Below are 22,226 nucleotides of genomic sequence, written 5' to 3' on the forward strand. Positions count from 1 at the left end.
CACACCTGCTGTGCCACGAATGCAACACTGATAGAAAATATGCCCAGAAATGGGGTATCTCTGAGTATTTGCACAGGCAGGCCTGTGACTTGTTACTATCATTTCATGTGTTATAATTACATGTAAAAACTCTAGTAAAGATAGAAAAACACACAATATTAACAATAAAAGAAACAAAAAAAACCCCACAACAGTAGATTTTTTACGAACAACAGGAGAGCACCATCTGTCTTCAGTGTGCTTTACAAGTAGTACAAACTTACCACTGAGATTTATGAAAATTCAGGAGTGACAATAGATTCTAAGTCTGTAGAAAGCTCTGTGTTACAAAGCTTTGTGTAAGCAAAGCACAGCTTTCTGCAAGCAAATTCCAATTGTGAACATCATAGACATTTACCTGGGAGTTACAGTATTTTCCACCTACCAAGCAAAGTTAGATTGGTCTCAAGCCTCATGGCAGATTCAAGCAGCAGGTCCTCCCTATTGTCAATGCTGGTTTCTGCTAAAAAACGATGATTTAACCACTCTGTATATTCTGCATCACTCATCACCTACACAGGGAGGGAAAACATAGGCATGTATCTATACTGGGTTTTCAACAGTGCATCAAAAGTGTTCTCAGGGTTACTTCTGCTCTCCACGTCCCGAAGCTACAAGTGCAGCCCCTGGCAGGGCATTGCTTACATGCTCCAGGATGTCCATGGATTTAGTACAATGTTCAGAGTGTTAGATTACTTTGCCAGGCTACTCATTGGCACCCTACAGGTTCCTGGGGCTGCCTGACAGATTTCCATTTAGATGGAAGGCAGGCAGGGCAACGGGCACAGTGCACCCTCCCTACTGCTGCTCACCTGCAGCGCTGACACTGCAGCAGAACCACTGCACAGCTGGGGACAGCTCGATGGCTGCACAGCTGCACAGCCTGCGCTTTCACTTTGCACAAAGCTTTGTCAAGAGGCTTCTCACCCGTTTCAATCCCTATGGAATTTTACTTCCAAGCAGCTTTGAATTGAAAATGGAATCTCAAAACATCGCTTCAGTTGTGCATCCACAGCTTGTAACATTGCAAACTGTTTGTGAAACCAAATAAAACAGATGTAACTTAATCTCTTTTTTGTGTCTGGAATTCTACCCAGGGTAAGAGTCATACAAGGAGACCTGCTTATGACTCCTAAAAAACATCTGGCTATTTGACAATCCCTATTTTAAAATTAGGATGTTAAGATGCTTGGCATCCTAAACTGACAGCAATGGCAATCTAACAGATGTCAGGAATTGATCTGGGTTTTCTTACAAATTCCTCCTAGAAGAACATCAGGATAAAAAAATGTGGCAATAGAAGAATCTATTTAGAAGACGTAATGTTTGCTCTGTTGGTGATGCCACTGAAGCTGGTCACAGACTGCAAGCATTCTTCAAAATATATATTAAAAAAATACCTTCTTAGCAATACAAAGAGTGCGCAGTCCTCTTCTGGCATAATCATCCAAATGCTGCTGAGTTCTCTCTTTAATCTTGTTTTCAATTTCAGAATTACTAGTATGTACTATCACACAAAAAGAAGAGAAAGTAAATTAAACATGCATGTTTAGGCTAAATTTAGCAGAAAATTTTGAAGGTCTAAATACATTCTTGAAGTAGCAAAACATTGAAACTTATCATTAAAGAATGATAAGGGCAAGCAAAGAATTACAAGTTCTATAGATACCTTCAGATGCAGTTCTCAACAAATCCATCATGACTGAGTCTGCACCTTTTGTGTACACCACCACTTTGTTGGAGACTGGATGCCGAACCACCACTGACATCCTTTTCCGCAGTGAATCAAAAGGCAGGATATGCAAAAGCTGAAACGTTAAAGGCCCCAGACCTGCAAAGTCCACAGTTACTTGATCTGGAGTCCTAGACTGTAAAACACATTTATAAGCCCTAGCAGCATGAACCAAGGCAGCTTCGTCTGGACTCTCAGCTTCATAACTTAGTTTTGGTATGGGAGATAATTCGATAGATGACACAGCATGGTTGGGTTCACCACCAGCAGCTACATTCACTAGATGTACTTCTCCAGGCACTTGAGAATTTGCTGGGCTGTCAGTATTGTGAGGTTCAGAAATCCTTTGAGCAGCTCCATCCAAAGTAGGTGAAGCCAGTTTCATTCTAAAAATAGACAGTTTTCTCACAAAACTATTGGGGCTTTCAGATGATGACTCCTTTACACTTGGAAGTGGGGAAGAACTTAGTCTCCAGACTGAAAATCTCTGGAACATTTGCCTGATTTCCTCAAGTGATTTAATAGGCATTCTACTCAGCGAAGAGAGTCTCATCTGGAACAGAATAGTTAGAGAAAATATTTATGCTAAATTCGCCCTATTTTATTATATTAAGGAAGGACACCTTACAAAGTAGGAATGTTTCATAATGAAAGTAGTATTTTAAAGTTTACCATGGGTTTGACTGTTTGTATTAAAGATGGCCAGCTCAAGTAAACATGAAAACATATAAGTACTTTAAACAGCCTCTATAAGCTGTTTAAGTCCTTCAAGTTTAATTCATGACTCCATGCAATACTTCTTTTCAGAACTTTCAGTAATGAACAAAATATGACATTGTAACTATTTGAAGTTGTGGCAAATTGAACTAAACACTTTAATCCTTGTTCTCAATTAGCAAAATAGCATAAACCAACCCCTCCACACTAACTAGCTACAAGAACTGCTAAACATACAGTACCTTATCAACAGTTTTTAGTGTTTTAAATTAAAAGACAGTTCCCCTGTGATCAGTGTTACAAAATAACTGGCTTTCAGAACAGCTAGGGAGGTAACAGCTTACAAAAATAAGGCATACAAGGCTGACATTCCTTTCTCACTGCTGGTGAGGATGCAAGAATGAGTTACCAGGAAGCATGTTCTCTTTTGCCACAGAAAAGCAAAAGGTAGGGACAACCTGTGGCTCAGTCCTCCACAGTTCCAGTAAGTTGTAATGTGCCTCCATTCAACATCATGGAAACAGAGACTATGAATGTCCTTTCACTGCCTCTTCCTATGACAACATTGAAATTTCCCATTGCCTTGAGTTCTTTCCTATTATCCCCTGATCATAAACCTCCTTCCACATTGCTCCTCCCAATCTACTTACTAGTGACCTGGAGATCTACCCTGCTGGCAAGTTATTCAGACATATTACTCTCAAAAAACCAAGATTCTCACCTGTATATTATTCTCCATCCCATTTAAGGAATAGGTAACTATTGACAATGAACTCATCTGCCTCATCCACACACGGCTCTTTAGGCTGCCTACTACACACCTTCTGGGAATGTTTGGAAAAACACCAGGCTTATTTATACATAGGAGGTACTTCATACCCCACAGATATGTTTTGTGAATGTCTCCAGCTATGGTTGTAGGTTTACTGCCTAGATGGACACCAAAATCTAGTTCTGCACATGTCATTAATTTTTTTTTCCAAAAACAGAGTCAATAAATGTAAATCACCAGGTAATGAGGGAAAGAAATCAAAGCTGAATTTGGGAATTAACCTGCAACACAGTCAAAACTGGCAAAAAATGGAATTATGAAAATCCCACACTGAAAAAAAACCAAAAGATTTGGAAAAAAAGTACTATTTTTTAAAAAAAGTTAGGTTTTGTGCACTGAAAAAAACAAGTGATCACTCCAAACTACTAAACCAGGGCAGACTAGCAAATGCACTGTTAATTCATGATAAGACAACTTTATGCCATACTGCAAAGCAATTTTTCTTCTGACTAATATACATATAAAACTTCATCTTCCATACTCCTGTTGAATGTCTGTTTTAATAGTCAGGAAGAGGTAAGAGCATTCTCAGCTTCAATATTCTGCGAATCTTCAGCGACTATTCTTATTTTTCAGCCAACAATAACCTATTTGTGAAGGTAACTTGAGTGTTAATGTATTATTACAAGAAGTTATACCCATATCTAAAAGAACACATAATTAGAAAATGGAAAAAATTACAAATTTAATCTCCAAATTTTTCTTGTAAAAGTTACAAATGGTCACAGAAACAAAAAGATTGAAGTCAGTTTATCAGTATTATTTTATTGATTAGCTCATTACACTCCATGGTTTTAGAGTAATTCCCTTCTTCCTAATAGGACAAAAATGCAGAAGTGAAAAGGATAATGTTTAAAATGTTAGTTAATTGTATTTTTCTTTTTGTAATTGAACCAAAAGGAGATCAGCTACTTGCAAATATGGCCAAATAACCAAAAGCAAGGCCTTCTTACCTTCTGACGTGTCTGACTGGGACCTGAGACTACAACAGTATTACAGATTGCCAGAGCAAGAAAGAAGTCCATGATATACATTGTCTCCAAAGATAACTTGCTGCTAGCTTCTTCTGATTGCTGATAGGAATGAAAAGAAATTTGACTGAACTTCTCCAGCAGCTGTGTGTCTGGTACAACATCTGTTTCCTATTATGAAATGAACAAAAGCTTCCATCAGGTTATCAACTTAGTCTCTGGAGGTTAAATCAGTTACAGACGATCAAAGTGTAGAAGCTCATACAACTTCCCTCCTGTGCTGAGTTGTAATATCAGGAAACAGAGGAACACTGGCATCTTTACTACCTTGTGCCAGTCCATTGAAAATGACAAACTTCCTGCCCAAAGAGGTAAACAATAAAGGCTTAGTTCATAGCCTTAGACACTTCAACAGAGATTAAGTTTGATGAATGGTATTTAGACACCTTCAGGTACAGAAGCAGAGTTTTTTCCTCACATAACTTCAAATAAGTAATGACCATATAGATATTTCCTATTAGAAACAAGAGAAAATGCTAGAAACCTCTTAAAATAAAAGGACAAACTGCGATTAAATTGGTAATTTCACTTGAAGCAATCATGGATGCAGAGCAGCAAGAGTCAAAGTATACATCTTCATGAATCAACATGTGTCTGTAATGTCAGTTGTAAATAGCATGCAACCAAGCCATCATGAGACCTCTGACTTTGGTGGAAGAGAGAAAGGATTTCTTAAATGACTACCAATCTGATCAAATACGAGTATACCCTCATGAGTTAATTCAGAAATTTAGCATCAAACCCAACAGCTTCTACTTACAATGGGACTGCTGAAAGCCATATGTCCTGAGTTGGAAATAGCACCTGCTTCATCTTGCCTTTTGAATGCAGAGTAACTACCAGACAACTGGGTCATAGACTTTCTGTTCAAAGGTTCACACACAGCTCTGCAGTTGTTCCCCTGACATTTTGAAGTAGGGGTTGAAGAGCCACACTGAAAATCAGCTGAATCCTCATCCTCTGAATCCATCTCTTGGTAAGATTCCAACCTCTTTGCTAAAGAAAGGGAAACAAAATTATTGTTCCATGAGCAAAAAGAAACCTGTCCAAAATACCGCCTGAAGTAAGGAATTAGTTATAGAGTTAAGAATAATCCACCATTTATGAAAAATTGAACCTGTAACAAGCCACCACACTGTCTTCTTGTTTGAGCAGCATTCTACTGGATTGAATCCAGAAGAGGGAACAAGAATGACCAGAGTTCTGCATAACATGAGTCACATAGATACAGTAAAATAAACTGGAGTTACACAACCTCCAAAAGGGCACATTGATGGGAGTCAAATGCATGTTCAAGTGAAGGGAAATTGCACAGAGATAGGAAATAGCCTGTTTTCTGTGAACACTGTGGCTATCAGAAGACACAATGGCTCCGTATTGTGGCAAGATGGACTCAGGCTAGGTATCAACAAAACCTTGTCAGAGACGAGGGGACACATTAGAATGGAATGCCTGAGAAAGCAGTGAATAGGACTTTAGTGGAGGTTCTGAAGAAATAAAACAAAGAATTCCATAAAGAATAATAGCAACAATTCTGCTTTAGGACAGAAAACGGGACCAGACTTCTGCTGAGTTTTCTAGGCATTATGTTATGATGGATCAGGATTGTATGTCAGGGGTTTCATAAATACAGCTGCTAGCAGGAACTCATTCAAACTCTGTCTATTGGACATCTTCTCTCAAAAAGACACACATTTGCAGAATTTTTAATTGAAAAGCAAGTTTCAATAATCAAACTTTGTCTGGACATGTGTAACACCTTTGTGCCAGAGATATAAATGCTGTTGTGTTCCTCACCACAAATCAATGGTGTAAAGAACCTCTGTAGCAAATGGAAACATTCCTATGCTATCATGTGCTTGATTAAGAACATATTCAAGTATTTGCACTGGAGTTCTGAGAGTGTTTGACCACATGCCAGAAGTTGAAATCTCTGGAAAGCACCGGAACTATGAACACTATTCAGCTTTCAAGTTTTACCTCTCACTGTGAAAACAGCATTCCATGAGCACACACCAGCACTTCAGTGCCTAAAATCCACATGGAAAAACTGTTCTGAGAGCTGTGTGTTGCCTATTTATTTCATTGAAATCTGAATACAAGCAATGGCACACTAGCAAAAAACCAACTTCAGCATACATTGCAGACATGTCCAGCAACACCACTAATTGCCTATTTCTTTATTTCAGGTGGTACCAACTGCACAGAAAAGAAGTGAAAAGTGGGATATCATTCTGTTTTATGCAAACAGAAAACCTACCCACAGATAATCCCCAGGTCTGTTGCTCTAAATGAGATGGAAATAGGTTTATTATGTCATTTGTGAGTCTTGTACTTTCTACTGTCTTCTCTTTCTGCAACACAAATGAAAGAATCCTGTCACCCATCCTGCTATTCTGATGAGTCTACGGAAACAGAGAGACCAGAGCTTACACCTTGGCAGGCCATCTTCCTGATATCAACATGAAATTAGTAACATAGCTCTTTTAAAAAACAGGTAAGTGGGAACATAACAGACTGTGGCTCTCCACAACTACCAAATACAAAATCCCACATGAAGCACTGATACCTTTCACTGCAAAGCAGCAGCAATGACTTAGTAGTATGTGTTTGTAGAGGCAGACTTGGGCAACACATGCCCATTCTGCTCTGTTTCCAGGCTGTGGAGAAGCTGCATGCTCTGTCTGAAGTAACATGTAGCATCTCTTACAACACCACACTGCTCTACTGCCATGGTCAAAGAAGCATACCTCACTTCAGACAGAACATCACCAGGGGCATCTCTTTGGAGGAATATACAAATCACAGGCATCCCTTTACCCTGGGAAATGCAGATACAAACACAGAAATATATGTTCAGATGAGGCAGCTTCTATGCAGAAGACTGTACCGTGTTGCACTGCAACTCTTACTATATGTAGTAAGAGCCTTGCAAACAGCAGCTCTATGCATCTAAACAAATATAAACCAGGGCTAAAAAACAGGACCTCCAATGTTCTTCAAACTGATTTTCAGGGCTCATATAATTTCTAATTTGTTAGGAAGAGATGCATGTTTACTTGCCAGGGAAAGACAGGGCACAGGAGGAAGCAATTATCCGCATAACCAACACACTAATAATGTTGGAAGATAACTTTATATGAACTACTAGCAGAAGCATGTGGAGGCATACTTTCGCTGGCACACTGAGACCCGAATAAGCCACAGCTGCATCACTCACACCACTTTTTGGTTTCTTTTCTGAAAGTTTACCTTGATTTAGGAAATGCTCTGAAAATATGTGCTTTTTATTTAAGTTGTTAATTCATAAAATATTTTTTCTCACTCTGCTGTTGTCATCCTTCCCAGTACAATTATGCAAAGCCAAAGAAGCATCTGGGAACCCTCATCATAACAATTCCAAAAAAATATGTGCAGAAATTGCTGTAAAATTTGTCTGTAAAATCCAGTCCTGTGACACAACAAAAGAAGGGCTGAACTGATTCACTGCTGTGGCCAGCAGAGTGTGCCTTTTGCTTGTAGTTGAGAGCAGTTGTATCCAGCAGCAAACACATCAAAACCACAAAAAGGGTTTACTACACAGCTGTGCCTCACATGTCCACCCATCATCAGCACCTAACCCTTGATCTCATATGGAATATTTGATTGTCCACTAGCAAAAGAGCAAATGTCTGCAGACACTAGTACATACACACGATAACTGTAATAAATTCTCTGTGCTTTTATATAATTAATACAATTAAATCATTCATGTCACTCTGCCCAATTTTCTCTTATGTCTGGAGTTGTATCTTCTCCCAGCTCCCAGAAGACTTCAAGCTGGCTCCCATGAAATACATATTGAAAGATCCTACACTTTTAGACAGTAAGACAGCAACTACTCATTAACACTGCTTCTTGACTTTTTGGCTAATAATAAGCAGCTGTGTAAGATCTAAGTAAGAATACAACAGTCATTTGCAATGAAGGTACTTACCTTCGCAGCATTAACACACACACAGACACACATCTGATTGACTTGTACCTTAAAATTACTGTTAAATAAGGTAATAATACTGTTAAACATGTATTTAATTTGGGTTACTATATCCTCAAGAGCAGAACTATGTCAAAGTGGAGTTTTAACATATACTACATATAGGTGGCACACTGCTAGGACAGTCAACAGAATGTTTAAACCTTAAAATGCTAGGTAAGCTTTGGCACTCTAGCTGAAGGAAAAAAAAAAAAAGAGGAAAGACTAGATGGGAAATTTTCCAGTGTTCTGGGTTCTGAATATTCTATGGTGAGAAACAAAACCAAGTAGGCATGACTTCTTCCATAACGAGTAAAGAATATTTAGTTCATGGTATTAAATATGTTGGAAAAATGATCCAGGTGAACAAAGGTTTAGTGTCTTACCATTTTCCTCATGGCAATACTCCTGTCCTGCAATGCTGCATCTCCGAAAAACCATCTTATTTTCAGTGAGGGTTCCAGTCTTGTCAGAGAAAATATACTGAATCTGGCCAAGGTCTTCAGCAATATTTAGTGCTCGACACTGAATACTTGAGTCTGTTTTCTCATGGTAAAAATCAATGTCATTCTGTATTAAATAAATTTGTCCCAGTTTGACGATTTCAATTGAAACATAGAGAGAAACAGGGATCAAGACCTACCGAAATAAAAAAATAGGGATTAAATAAAACCAAAGTCTTTGGCCAGTTACAGACATGAAGTAGCTCTACTGAAGCTGAAGAGCTACTTCAAGGGTACAAATGAGATCAGAATATGACCACGTTCAAAGCAGACCAGTTACCTGTAATAAAATTATCATTGTCCAGAACATATAGAAGCCTGCTAATGTTGGAGGACTCGATTTCCCATCTGGCCCAGGAATGTTAAAAAAAGGTATTTCCGAATACCTACTTAACCAAATTCCATGACCTTGAAAACAAGAACAAGATAAAGTCAATCAGTTTTATGTAAAGTGTATCACAGCTCAGGGTTATTGTGTTAGCTCTTATACTCTGCAGTTCTTGCTAAGCTTTTAAAATACAATTTTACATCTTGGGCTTTTTCCTAACAGGAGTCCCAAGTATCAGTCCCAAGTATCATGAATACCTTGCATGCCTTCTATCAACAGCATCTATTCAGCATATCTCAGAAATAAAGAATTATTAACTACACTTCACAAACAGTTTTTTCCCCTCCAAAAAAACCCTCTGGCAATTAATTTTGTTATCCTTGCGTGTCCAGGTTTTAGTCTACTAGTGAACACATCATCATGTCGTCATTTTTAAGTGTAATCTGAAGTTTTATTAAACATATTTTTAACATATTTTAAACACCTTTATGATCTGTCATAAGAGTTAGTCTGCTTAGACTTAGTCAAGCTAATAATTTAATAAATCCCTAAAATATCAAGTCAGTAAAATTTTAGTCACACTAGGTCTGTGTACATGCATCTCATGTTACCTGAAAAATCCCAAGGGAAAGTTTTGAAGAACAGTTAGTAAGATAAATCGAATTGAGAAACAGGCTCCAGACCCAAAAACTCACATCAGGAACATACTTTTTAACCACACTCCAGATCAAACATGACAACATGAACTTAAACCTCACAGAATTCCCAGCTTTCAGGAAATTACATATGGATGAAGACTGACAAAATCAATCAGCCCCAAAATAAAACACTAACTATTGTAGGCTGAGAGAGGAAAATAGCAAGAATCTGAGCGATTCTCACTTACCTATTGCACCAGTTAAACACATCAAAAGTAGAAGCAGAACACACCAAAGAATATCAGTGTTCACTTTTCTTTCCAATTTACTGCGCTTGTAATGAGGGCCGCTGTTATTCAGCATAGCTTTGGTTTCATGACCTGCAACCAAAAAGGTGGTTGAAACTCTCTAAGAACAGGTACCACAACTGCAAGTGCTTTATATTTGAAGGCTTTAGTAAACAGAATATTTCTATTAACTAATATTTGAACAGCCATTACAAATATGAACAAATTATATTCTCCTACAATACATGAATTTTGTCCTAAAGAAAACTGAACAAGTTAAATCAAAATCTGTCATGTATACATTAACTTTTATTAGCTTACATTAACTGTCACTAATATTCTTTCCTATAGAAATAACATCATTCTTCCATAGTATTTCTACAATTTTCTACAAAATCCTACACCTGTGTTACAACTATCTGGCTGTATACATCATATCGATTAGTGTAAAAACTTCTGTCCTTTCTACAAATTGTAGAGCACAACTAGAACAGCACTAGCTTCAGTTTTCATTAAGAAAAAAGTCCTAAGCAAGTCATGCATTTCCATGTCCATTTCAAAATCTCAGTTTACCACTGCAACTAACAAGTTGAGGATGAGGACCTGTTCACACACAACAGATCTGCCCTTCCAGGAATAATCAGGGGTATCAGTTTTTACCGTGAAAACAGAAACAAACTTAACCCAGATATTCATTCTTAACATTTCTAGCTAAGGCTGCCTTCTGAGGGATTCAAGCTTTTACTCTCCCAATTCCCCTTTGTACAATACTGTTTCTTAGGGCATACAACTATCTTGTTTGCAAGGCAGTCTGTGAAAGCCAGGGCAGTTCACTAACCTGCATATACCACTATGCCTACCACGGCTTCTGTGTTTCTTACTGTGCATCCTCGGAGCAGTAAGTTTTCCTTGCTGAGACCCACTCGATCCATGTTTGAATGCTCACTGCAAAAAAAAAACACCTCATGTCAGCTGAAGGAATCCAGCAATTACCAACCAGGCTTTGCAAAACCATTAGCAACAGATTTCCCAAAGAAGTTGCAAGTCACTGACTGCCATCCTGACATGTCTGATCGGACTTCTCAAATGAATGAAGTAACATGAAAGCAGATCACCCTTGAAAATCCGAGCACGTGGGCACTCCATTACAATTTTATTTTGCATTTATAAGCTGGGCATTTGTCATCTGGCATATGACAAGCAGGCAACACTACTGAAAAGAGATCCATGACAAATACTGGAAATCTGAAACCCTATCCTATTCGGATTATCAGCATCAAAAAATATTTGAAAAGAATATAAAATCTCATTGTAAATATACTGTGAGCACCGTCACTCCTGTGGAATACTTCCAGTGCAGCTAGGCCCACTCTCTGTCAAGATGCTTCCTCAGAGACTAAGATTTATATGTATTTATTTTTTATTCTCAAATATCTAATGTATCAGTTTGCAAAGAGAAAAATAAAGACATTCTAACTCTCAAAACCTGAAAACCCCATAAAACAGTATTTTGTTTTCCTATTATCTGTGGAAAGCCATAAACCTGTAAGTATCACAGAATCATAAAATGGCTGGGGTTGGAAGGGACCTTAATGACCATCTAGTCCCTTAAGGTCCCTTCCAACCTTAACCACAAAGAAAATCCGTAACATAAACCCAACCTGAAGAAAAGACAGAGAGAGGCACACTGGTCAAATGGAGTGTGATCAACTGACAAGGTTATACAAAACAAATCAGAGTATGAAAGGAAGCCAGTCCTTCTGATTTCCAATTCTAAGCAATGCAGCTTGCAGTCAGGCCGTGGTCCAGACCAAATACTATAGACACTATATGTTATGAAGAGGAGATTTAAAACAGCTATTTCAAGTATGAAGTTTGCAAAACAGCCTGAACTAAGATGTTGAAAATATTTAATACAAAATAAAGAGCATCAGTGCCCCATCTGCTGCTCAGAAAACCCTTCTGGAGTTCTGTCTGTTGCCCTGCACTCAGAAGCGCAGTGGTGCAAACTGACCTCTATCCATACCATTATTTCTTAAAGCAAACATTACAACATCTCCTAAAATTAGTAAGAATGCCAAAGCAAATGATAATAGTTGAAAGAGACACCAAGAGCCACCTACTCACACAAAGCCTCGGAAACAACTGAGGTCATTGTTAGGACTTTCACACTCAATTCTACTGGAAAATTCTTCTGGATCAATTTCAGAGACCTAAAGCCAAGGGAAGGGAAAAAAAAACCCAGAGAACTCAGACAAAGTGTAGAACTTAAAAACATTGTAAATTTAGAGGTTCAGATACTAATATCTAACAATTTAGTCTCTAAACTGTAGGTTGCTGCTTGTGCTGATGGTCTCCTACCCAGGATAAATCAGATTTACACACCATAGGACTTCCTAGTAAATATTAGACACTGCCAAGTATCATTTCAATTGCTGATATTTTGAGAAGACGGGAAAGGAAAAAAATGGGTAGAAGGATGAAGAAGAAGAAAAAAAAATGCAGAAGCAGTAAGAACATCTGAACGGCAGAGATTTCCCATAGATTTTTTTCATTATATGATACTTAAAAATCAAAAAGTAGAGACACTGTCTTCGCTGCAAGCAGAATTTCTTGCAAACAGACTTTTTTTTCCCAATACCATGACCAGGATGGCTTCTGTGCTAACACAAAGCAAGCAGGTAGAACTTTGCAATGATGTTTGATACTTACAAGTACCAAAGAAAGGGCTAGGGCTGTTATCAAAGACCAGAACTACATATTGCAAACATATTGCCTTCAGTGAAAAGTCAATTGAAACAAATCTCCTGTATTAATAAGAATGAAACATGACAAGAACTAAGAGAAAAGCCAAAAGGCCTCATCTTTGGAATTACCTGCTATTGTGACTTAATTTTAATTAATGGCATATGCTTCTAGTCTCTAGTATAACACAGGCTTGCGTTTGGTATAACTGAGTCATTTCCAAGCTGAATACCTGCCACTAACTCTTTGGAAATTCATTTATCCTACTCTTTAAACAAAAACCCAATGACCAATTTAAGATTTCAGACTCCCAAGCAAAATTCTCTAACTCACAGGTGATACCGAATAAATCTTTGACATAATTACGTCTTTACACATAAAGACGTAATTACATTACTAAGTCTCTGAGAAGGCTGTACTCCCCATCAGCTGGATGACTTCACACTGGCAGGACAGCAACTGTGAGCTTAAAACACAATCCTGTAAGTAGAATTTGAAACTCAGAAGACATCATATTGTTTAAGTACTTTGTTAGCTTGATTAAAATACTTTTTTTGCTATGTTTTGCTGTATTGATTTTTTGCACTGTATTAACCTGAAGTCAATATGAACACAGCCTTTGACATGCAGATACATTCAGTCTCTTTGCAAATTTAGTTAACTGTGAAAGACCTGTTAACTGAACCTTCTCATGTTGATTTACATTGGAGGTGTAACATTTCTGTAAGATGTTACAGACAGAAGACTTGACTGATGCTTTGCAAGGATTTTGCACTGTACTCTGATTACCCAAGTAAGAGCTACTCTCAAAGTGAAATAGCCAAAGCAGTGAATTATTTCTTCTACTGTCTGGAAACATCGAAATATCTATTGCTGGTGGAGCTTCTTGTAATATACCTTGAAAGAGCAAGTACTGAAACTCTGGGTGTAATCTATAGTGGACACAGCTATCTACATTCTGCCAGCACAAAACAGAAGTTACAAAAACTATGTCCAAAAGCAGGTGTCTTGATATGGACACTCAGATCTTCCTGGACTATAAGTTTATTTTCTGTATTTTTTCATTATAACTGTAATTTTGGCAAAGCAAATACTGAGAGTAGAAGCCTTTGTTATTTCTTGAGAAGTTGCTACTTCTTGAGAAGTTTTCCTATGTTTCCTGGCACAAAAGAGAAGATTTAAATTTTGGCAAAATTAGAATTGCTTGGATTTTGTGTAAAGGTCCCTAAAGAAGGGAGACAATAAAGATGGAAACTGAGTAAGGGAGCTGGGAATGACAGGCCCTGCATCAGACACTCACCAAAATGGGGAGATGCAGATTCCCAGGGCCAAGCCCACTCACTTTGGCTGTGCTGTGCACATACACCATTTGATAATATAGCATGGGAATGGAGTGGGTGTATGGCTAAGGTGGAAGAGGAGAGCTAGGAATGCCTTTGATCAGCTTGGCTGAGGCTTCCCAGAAGAACAGCACTTTCCACTAGGTTTGAGGATGCTGCAGCCAGGCCTGGATTCAGTCACTGACCATGCAGGCTGAGAGGGAACCAACTGGTGCAGTTCTTTGCTATCTCTTATAATCTAATAGGAAATATTCACTGTTCAGAGTGTTTTAGTGCTAATGGCATATTAGCTTCTCGACCCCCATGAACCTGTGCATGGTTCAGCTAACCACAGGAGGGGTAGACGGAAAAGGAGATTAAGCCCTTCCTCAGAGGAAGCAACATTTGAGTGTCTTGAAAGCAGCAGAGTAATGTCAGTTTGTTCACAAAATAGTTCATCATCCTCAGGAAGTCTGTTTTGTGTATTTCTCTCTGAATGCCAAGTTGGTTTGAGACAGTGTTCTATGTCTCATTACCCACTGCTATTTAAGAAGCCTCAAGTTACTTTCCCCATTTCTTTTCTGTTGTCATTTAAGCATTGAAAAAAATAATACAAAAATCACTATGAGAGTTTCAGCTCCTGCCTCTTGCTTTCATTTTGCCTTGCATTCTCTTAAAGGAATCCCATGTGGATTCTTAAGGAATCTTAAAGGAATCCCATGTGCATGAACAGGTGCATGATAACAGTTGATGATAAACTTTTTCATCATGTTTCTACTTGCTTAGTCACAAAGGAGCAGGACTAAACAACCTAGGAAATAGATTAAGACTCTGTAGTTCTTGTCTTCATACGTTCTTTAATTTGGTGTTGTTTATTCCTTTTCTTCTGAGGTTAAAAAGTGGGAGAGGTCAGGCAGTCAACCCCTTACACAGCACTGCCAGTTTTACTCAGCCTGAGTTTATAAGGACAAATTCCCAGGCTGGAGCTCAGCTGGAAGTGCACTCGAGGTCTGTAAAACAAACCATGGCTGTACAGTCAGAAACCAAGCAATCCTGACAAGAAGATTCTACAAGAACTATAAATATTTTTTTCATATTTGATGACAAAAATGAACAGTCTTGAATGGTGAAGGAATTGACACTTTTTTGGACACCACGACTCTTCCTAGAATGTTGGTAAATTTTTCAGAAAATAAAGAAATCAGTCTCTTTCTTGAGTGGAACTCAAACCTGACCTTGGCAGCAGGAGCTGGTATGAGAATTGGGCCACCTCAGTATCCTGTAAGCCTGAAGAACCATTGGAATTTTGCTTTGTGTCATAATATGTATATAAAAAAGGATCAAACAGTCCTTCCTCTCTCGCTGTTTTAAGATTAAATCAAAAAATAAAAATAAAAATAGAAGTAAAAATAGAAGTAAGCATGTTACTGCTAGGGGATAAGAAACAGCCTTGTTCATGGATAGCATATCAAGCCTTTGGCATTACCACACCCACTAAGTAATGGCACTTAGAGACAACTTCTCCTCACTTCCTCACCACTGCTATAAATTCAGAGGCAGTTCAGGGAATCTTATATCCAGATGACTAAACAATCTGTTTTTATGGACAACACTGAAGCTCCCTGCTGTTATTTTAAGCATGGTGTTTCAGCAGCAGAACTGAAGACTACAGAAACGTCAGGATTCTTTAATCTTTTAATATTGCCCTTTTTGTGACAGCCTCCAGCATTCTGGCTGTTAGGCACAATATTAAAATATTATATGGGAGTAACAAAGCATTTGCAATGTGAAGAAAGGGTGAAAAACATAGTATCTGATCTCTAGGTCTTTATATAGCACAGAAATCCCTTCTAAAAAACTCAAATTTCCCACCCATGACATGTTATGCACCGTAAGTAACTACTTGAGGTTTACCTGAATTGTTAATTTTGCTGGTTTTCATCACTTGAAATAGATCTGTCTTTCTCTGGGCTGTGTGAACATGCAAGGATTTGTTCCAAAACCACTCAAACAACAAATTAGAACCGTGTTACCTAGTACCTTGATTTTCAGATGGGGATTACTGAGCTACCATGAATTAGGTAATCTAGAGGGCCAAGGGTTTTTTTAGTTCACCACCTGAGATGTCAGCTTTTTTATACCACTAGAAAAGCACAATTTTCACCTGCTCGGAATATCCTCTCACCACCTGTCTCTGCTTTAGATTGGTTTCTCCATCAAGGCCTGCAGTTTCAATGTAACAGATCCCATCTGGGTCACTAGAATATAACAGCACAATGTCAGCAGGAATTATTTCATTACGTGAAAGCCGGACGAAGTCCCCAACATTGACATTTTTCCAGCACTCATCTATGTATTTCTTCTCTTTCCTGGAATACACAGAAGAACAGTGATTTTTTACAAATGCATAAGCTGAAAGAGAGAAAAACTTACAGGTGCTATTTGTGATGGCTCCTACAACATATCAAAAGTGACATTTTCCAAAATACTCATTTTCCCACATGGAAACAGAGCATGCAAGAAAGAAAAAAAAAAAACATTCACTGTGCTTCATCTTTTTTTTACATCTTGGAATATCCTTTTATGACAGGTATAAAAGAAAAATAATTATGTGGGCAGCACTGATACATACTTAGAGAAGTTTTCTGATGGTTAATTTAGATTATGATGCATTCCTGTCCTTTTATCATCCATGATAATAACTGCCTAGCAGACTCACTACTAGCAGACCCCCTGCCTGACTTGCACCCACCGTGTGTAACACTGCAGTCCTGCACGGTGGAATATAGATGGTACCACTCATACTGAACCGTGTGATGCACTCACGTAGAAAACTATCTTGTTCTCTCTGGGGAAATGGTATTGCACTATGAGTACAACATGATGCCATTAATGAGTGATAAACTAGCAGCTGTTCAATTTCCATTAAGCCATTTTAGAAGAATTAAAAATACACCTTCCAAAACAAATGTTATGTACAACAATGCTTAACTAGTCAAAGTACCTTGGTTAATACCATACAAACACAACCATGAACTCATTTGCCTCAAAGCAAATTTTTTTTTGCAGATTTTACACTAATATGATAACCATTATGATAACCATTTAACAAAACTGGTGATCGAGTCACAATTAGTCCGAGTGAACAGATCTAAATAGCCCTGATTTGAGCAGGGGGTTAAGACTAAATCACTTTCAGAGACCTTTTCCAAATTACATCATTTTATGCTTCAATAAGTATCCAGAAGGTAAGCAAAAGTTATCATCAACTCTTTCTTATGATGGTCACAATCTAATAATAACAATAAACCACTAACATTCTTGTCTCTTACCTGCTATATACCTTGGTTACTAAGTTGTTTATCTGTTTATCCATTTTGTACCTTGAGTAATCTTCTAGACCATCTTTCACTGCAATAATTGTCAGAACCCCTATCAGAGGTAGCATTGTAATTTCTTTTTGGAAAGCTTCAACCAGAGGAACCCAATTTAGGACAACCAGAAATAGGAAATATAAATTGGCAACTCTGAAACAAAGAGAAAATACAGGATTTAACTGTGCTAGCAGGCAATGATCCTTATTTCCCCACTCCATGCCATATAGACATTGAAATTATCAGTGATTTATCTTTTCTTCACCTGCAATTTAAGGAATAACTATCCAGAACTCTGTTTTCACTCTCCAGCCAATAAATTACTTTGCAACACAGTTGCTTAACACACATGATCAGGTAATGCAGAAACCGAGAAATCTCCTGTATTTTCAAAACTGTCCTCCAGGCACATGTTTTCCACAGTGAGGCACTGGTGAATTTTGCACTCTCAAATTTCCAGGTCTTTTAAATTTAATTTTATCATCTCTTAGGGAAGATGACATGTTTTAAAAAGGAAGCCATCCTGTAACCTCCTTGTGCAGCTTGACAGATCAGCAGTTCTCCAAGCACAAGGAAGATGAAAAGAATTGGCAAGACAGAAAGACATGAAGGAAAGGGAAAAAGACACTTGCAGGAAATAAGCTGAAAATCCCACTGTCGATTGGTGCGTGGCAGTGCTCCAAGAACAAGGAATAGTTCAATAGTCCAAAGAACAGAATAAGCAGAAAGTACATAAGCTAAGGAGAAAAGGATTAGGTCAACAATTATGATGCTCAAGAAACTTTGGCCATATAACATGTATCTTTTCAGAAGTGATAGGTCAGCTGGAGGAATAATTTTTCATTATATAGTAACACACACAAATGTTTAAATAGAAGGATTCAGTTTCAGAAGAATTACCACAATCAAAAAGAAGTTCCTTACCTATGAAATTGTTCAAATAAATTCCGTGGTAAAAAAGTCAATAAAGTATACCTAGTAGTCCGTATTTTGTTGTTCATGTACAGTTTTGATACTTTTTCATACTCTTCTTTAAAATGTCCCAAACAGGGTATTACTATCCTATGTTTGCCAGTAGTTTTTGGTGATTGATAGCACTTGCTACTTGAATTGTTGCTGCTGCATTCTCTGCCCTCTGTTGGTATCAGTCGCTGCCACCGGTATCGGGCCCAGCGGATGGGATCTGCCATTGCACCTGAAACACTTTATAGTCCAATGAGTGTCATTTCTCTAGAAACATTTGAAAATACAGCAAGTTACACAACAATTCTGTAAAGGCTTTCAACAAAAAGTCACAGCTACAGTTTTGAATAAGCCTTGGGAAAAAAGTAATAGTGCAGAAAGGGAGACAAGCTGCTAATTCTGCAGAGAACAGCATTTTGAAAGGAATCCTCATCTCAGACACTGCAGTCCATGCTGATGGTTAACAAACCTTCTTAAACTCAGAAGTCAACAATTTAGTAATAGGAATCTGAATACAGCCTTAGACACAAAGTGAGGACTTGCCAGTGAAAGGCACTAAGTAGCTATCATCAACCAAACTTCTTCCAGTGAATTAGAAAGAGGTTTGAGAACTTTTAACAACTGACAGAGGGTGAATAAATTTCATGCCAATGCTTCTCCTTTATCCACCTAGCTAAGCTTTAGCATTCTACCCAAGAATTTGTTTTCCTACAGAGAGCCGAAGCTTGCAGCTATAGGTGATACTCACTTATAGCTACATGTGTTGCTCACTTTATCAAATCACCCAGTGCAGTCAGAAAAGGCCTCTTGCACAAACCATGCTTTAGTAGAAGCTCAAAAGTGCTGGCTTTTATAATGAAGTTTTTTTAAGATTTGAAAGTTTTAACTAATGGTTGCTACATTTCTTGTATTACTTCTTCCATAGAACAGTTAATCGTATATTTGTTTAAAACTATAAATTGCATGAGCCTAAAATCATCAATACTTCTCGTTTCGGGTTACATTCCTTCCATCTGGTATCTTACTACCTGCATATATTCTAGCAAAATTTTTGACTAAAACCTCTTTCTAAATTCCCACACAAAAGCTGCTTCTAAAACTTGCTGGATCTTCCTAAAGGAAATCTCTTTACAACATACTCTTCCTGTGTGGTTATCAAACTAATCCTGACTTTCGTTTCAATCAATTCAAGCTTCTGTTCATGTGGTATCTTTCTCTTTTACTGACAAATGCCACTCTGTCCTGTTCAGATTCCTCCAAAATGTTGCTCTAAATAGTAGTTTTCCAAACTATCAATTTGACTTTTTACCCAGACTATCTTCTTGTACATATCTTCCTTGATTCTTCTATTACAACTGCAGAATTCTTGACACATGAGCACAATGCCCTCATCAGGTCCTCTAAAAATTGGGTACTATTTGTATCTCCACATCAATCCATTCTGTTCTGAAAAAGGAGATTCTTCAAACTTCCCAAAAAGCCAGGATGTCTGTGTCACAGCTAGAAAGCTTTACTCTAATGGTTATCTGGTCTCTTCATCTCATCAAATTAAGATGGGACATTTTTGTCCTATCACCATTAGATCTGGATAGCTATTGATAGTGATGGTGTCTTGGAAGACTGTAACCATGTATATGAAAATCATGTTCTTTAGAAACCATGACCTGCACATGAAGGAGAGGAAAAAAACACCAAAACCACTATATAGCATTCCCTCTCAGCATCCCCTGGCAGTACCCTACTGTGCTTCCAAGGCCTTTCTTCAGTGCTCCCCCAGACATCCTAAGGGACCAGCCTGAGGAAAAGGCTTTCCTTTTTTTCTCAGAACTAAACATTGTGGTCCCAGTAATTATCAGACTACCAAAGGTTACAAGGGAATGCAGCTAGGTCTGGGACTTCTTAGAGAAGCAAGAAAGAAGAGGTTGTGAAGATTTTTTAAAATACATGGCATCCTCTTATTTTCACAGAATGCGGAATCTTCCGCCTTAGCTTTCTCTAATCCTACTGCCTGGGAGACAGTTCCCAGAGGGACTGTCCTCTGCATAGAGGTTACTATCCCATTTTAGTCAGGGTCAGCCCTTCCTCCAGAAATGGGAACTGACACATTAGGCTACTTCACACCAATGAATTACTTTAAATTTATGGCTACCATACAGTCATACATATGAACACTGGTGAAAAAGATGCTTCAGTTAATTTACACTGAGCCTGAGAACAAGCTGAAAGATTGAAAGGTCTTCAAAAATTTTTAGGGACTGCAGAATGTACTGCCAGTGGAGTCCATACATGACTATGCAGGTTTCAATACACCTAGAGTTCCCAAACCCCCAAATTAACACACCCCCATTTACAAAAGTCAGGACCAAATTAAAGAACAAAGTACTGGAATTTAAAGAATTTTAAAAGATGACTGGCTGAAAAGAGGTAGGTTGGGGTTTTTTTCCCTGCAATCACAAATTTCAGCAGTTCAGTGATTAAAAAAACCCCAAACTTATGGATTTTGGATGGCATCCTTAAGGTTTGGCCACTTTGAAGATACAACAATTCTCCTTAATTGTCTCTCCTTTGACAAATCAGTAATTGTAAAAATGATTTTGTACAATGGAAGGCCTTTTCAAATAAATGCATGCTTTAACTATAACTTTGCTGGATTACCAGGGAGAGTTTTACCATCATTTCTTCTGGCAAATTTATCACTCCTTCAAGCTTTCATCTTTAGCATGAATCATTCAGGGTGTGTCAATTAACCACGCTTTTGCCCAATAATCTGACATATCTCTACACACTGTTATAGTGTACAATGACCTAGGAGCAAACTTAAGTAAGTAAATGCCAGCAAATTTCACAAGATGCCACCAGCCAGATACCTGAGAGCAGGTTACATTTATAGTGAAAATCATGTTTGTTTTCATAAGACTGGGCAAACAAACATCTGATTCTGATGAAGATGGCAGAATCTCTTTCTTGATCTCCCAGGGTTAATGGGAATGCAAAAGCTTAAACAGGAGACCCTGTTCATTCAGCAAAAAAATCTATAAAGCTAAAATACACCTTACAAATTTCAAAACCTTCTAAATTCTATATATTTTTGGTTTACATAATCTATTATCTTTTCTAGCATTTGATACCCAGTGACCACTATTTATAAAAAATAAAGCAGTTGGGAAAGCAGGTAGGAAGAGCACTGGACATTTTAACATGACAGCATGTTAAGATGTAATTCCTCACCACTGGATGAGAAACTGATGGTTTAAACTGCATATTGAATGCTGCTCAAGAGCAGTCACCCCTCACCACATACATATCCTCTCTGACTCCTGACACAGCTCCAAAACCTCTGCCCCACCCTTCCTCAGAGAAGCAGAGCTTAAAAAGGAACAGGAAACATCAGATTCAGTTCCATGCACTGCATGTTTTTGTCAGTATCTCCAGTATTCTAATGTAACTACTTCTCAGAAAACTGAATATTGTAGGGATGAGAAATAACTAACACAAAATCACCACACTGGAAACACTGTATGAGAAATAACAAATAATCTCCTATGATTGGAGAGGTGAATCAGACAATTAACAGACATCCTGGGAAAAAAGTATCTGGATTTCATCCTCTGCCATAATGCACTCTGACTCACCTGGGATTTGACTGAGCTACTATTTTGCAATTTTTTTTTCAAATAATTTGCATCAGCATTTTAAAATAGCA

At 38.0% G+C, this 22,226-nt stretch overlaps 1 protein-coding gene across 1 annotated transcript in view; it reads right to left on the reverse strand.

Annotated features, from left to right (window-relative positions):
* The window catches only part of ATP10D (ATPase phospholipid transporting 10D (putative)), a 31,101-nt gene extending 12,351 nt beyond the window's left edge, over nt 1–18,750 (reverse strand). Inside the window, exons 1-13 of the mRNA XM_053941640.1 lie at nt 18,485–18,750; nt 17,519–17,713; nt 16,351–16,555; nt 12,250–12,335; nt 10,961–11,067; nt 10,084–10,215; nt 9,150–9,277; nt 8,753–9,005; nt 5,112–5,347; nt 4,274–4,462; nt 1,709–2,324; nt 1,440–1,546; nt 425–551 (exon numbers count right to left, since the gene is read on the reverse strand). Of these exons, the coding sequence (XP_053797615.1) occupies nt 425–551; nt 1,440–1,546; nt 1,709–2,324; nt 4,274–4,462; nt 5,112–5,347; nt 8,753–9,005; nt 9,150–9,277; nt 10,084–10,215; nt 10,961–11,067; nt 12,250–12,335; nt 16,351–16,555; nt 17,519–17,713; nt 18,485–18,750 (2,647 nt within the window). The remainder of the gene's footprint in view (nt 1–424; nt 552–1,439; nt 1,547–1,708; nt 2,325–4,273; nt 4,463–5,111; nt 5,348–8,752; nt 9,006–9,149; nt 9,278–10,083; nt 10,216–10,960; nt 11,068–12,249; nt 12,336–16,350; nt 16,556–17,518; nt 17,714–18,484) is intronic.
* Between the last annotated feature and the right edge of the window lie 3,476 nt (nt 18,751–22,226).

Source organism: Vidua chalybeata, chromosome 4 (genome assembly GCF_026979565.1).
Source record: "Vidua chalybeata isolate OUT-0048 chromosome 4, bVidCha1 merged haplotype, whole genome shotgun sequence".
In the NCBI taxonomy this organism is placed as follows: Eukaryota; Metazoa; Chordata; class Aves; order Passeriformes; family Viduidae; genus Vidua; species Vidua chalybeata.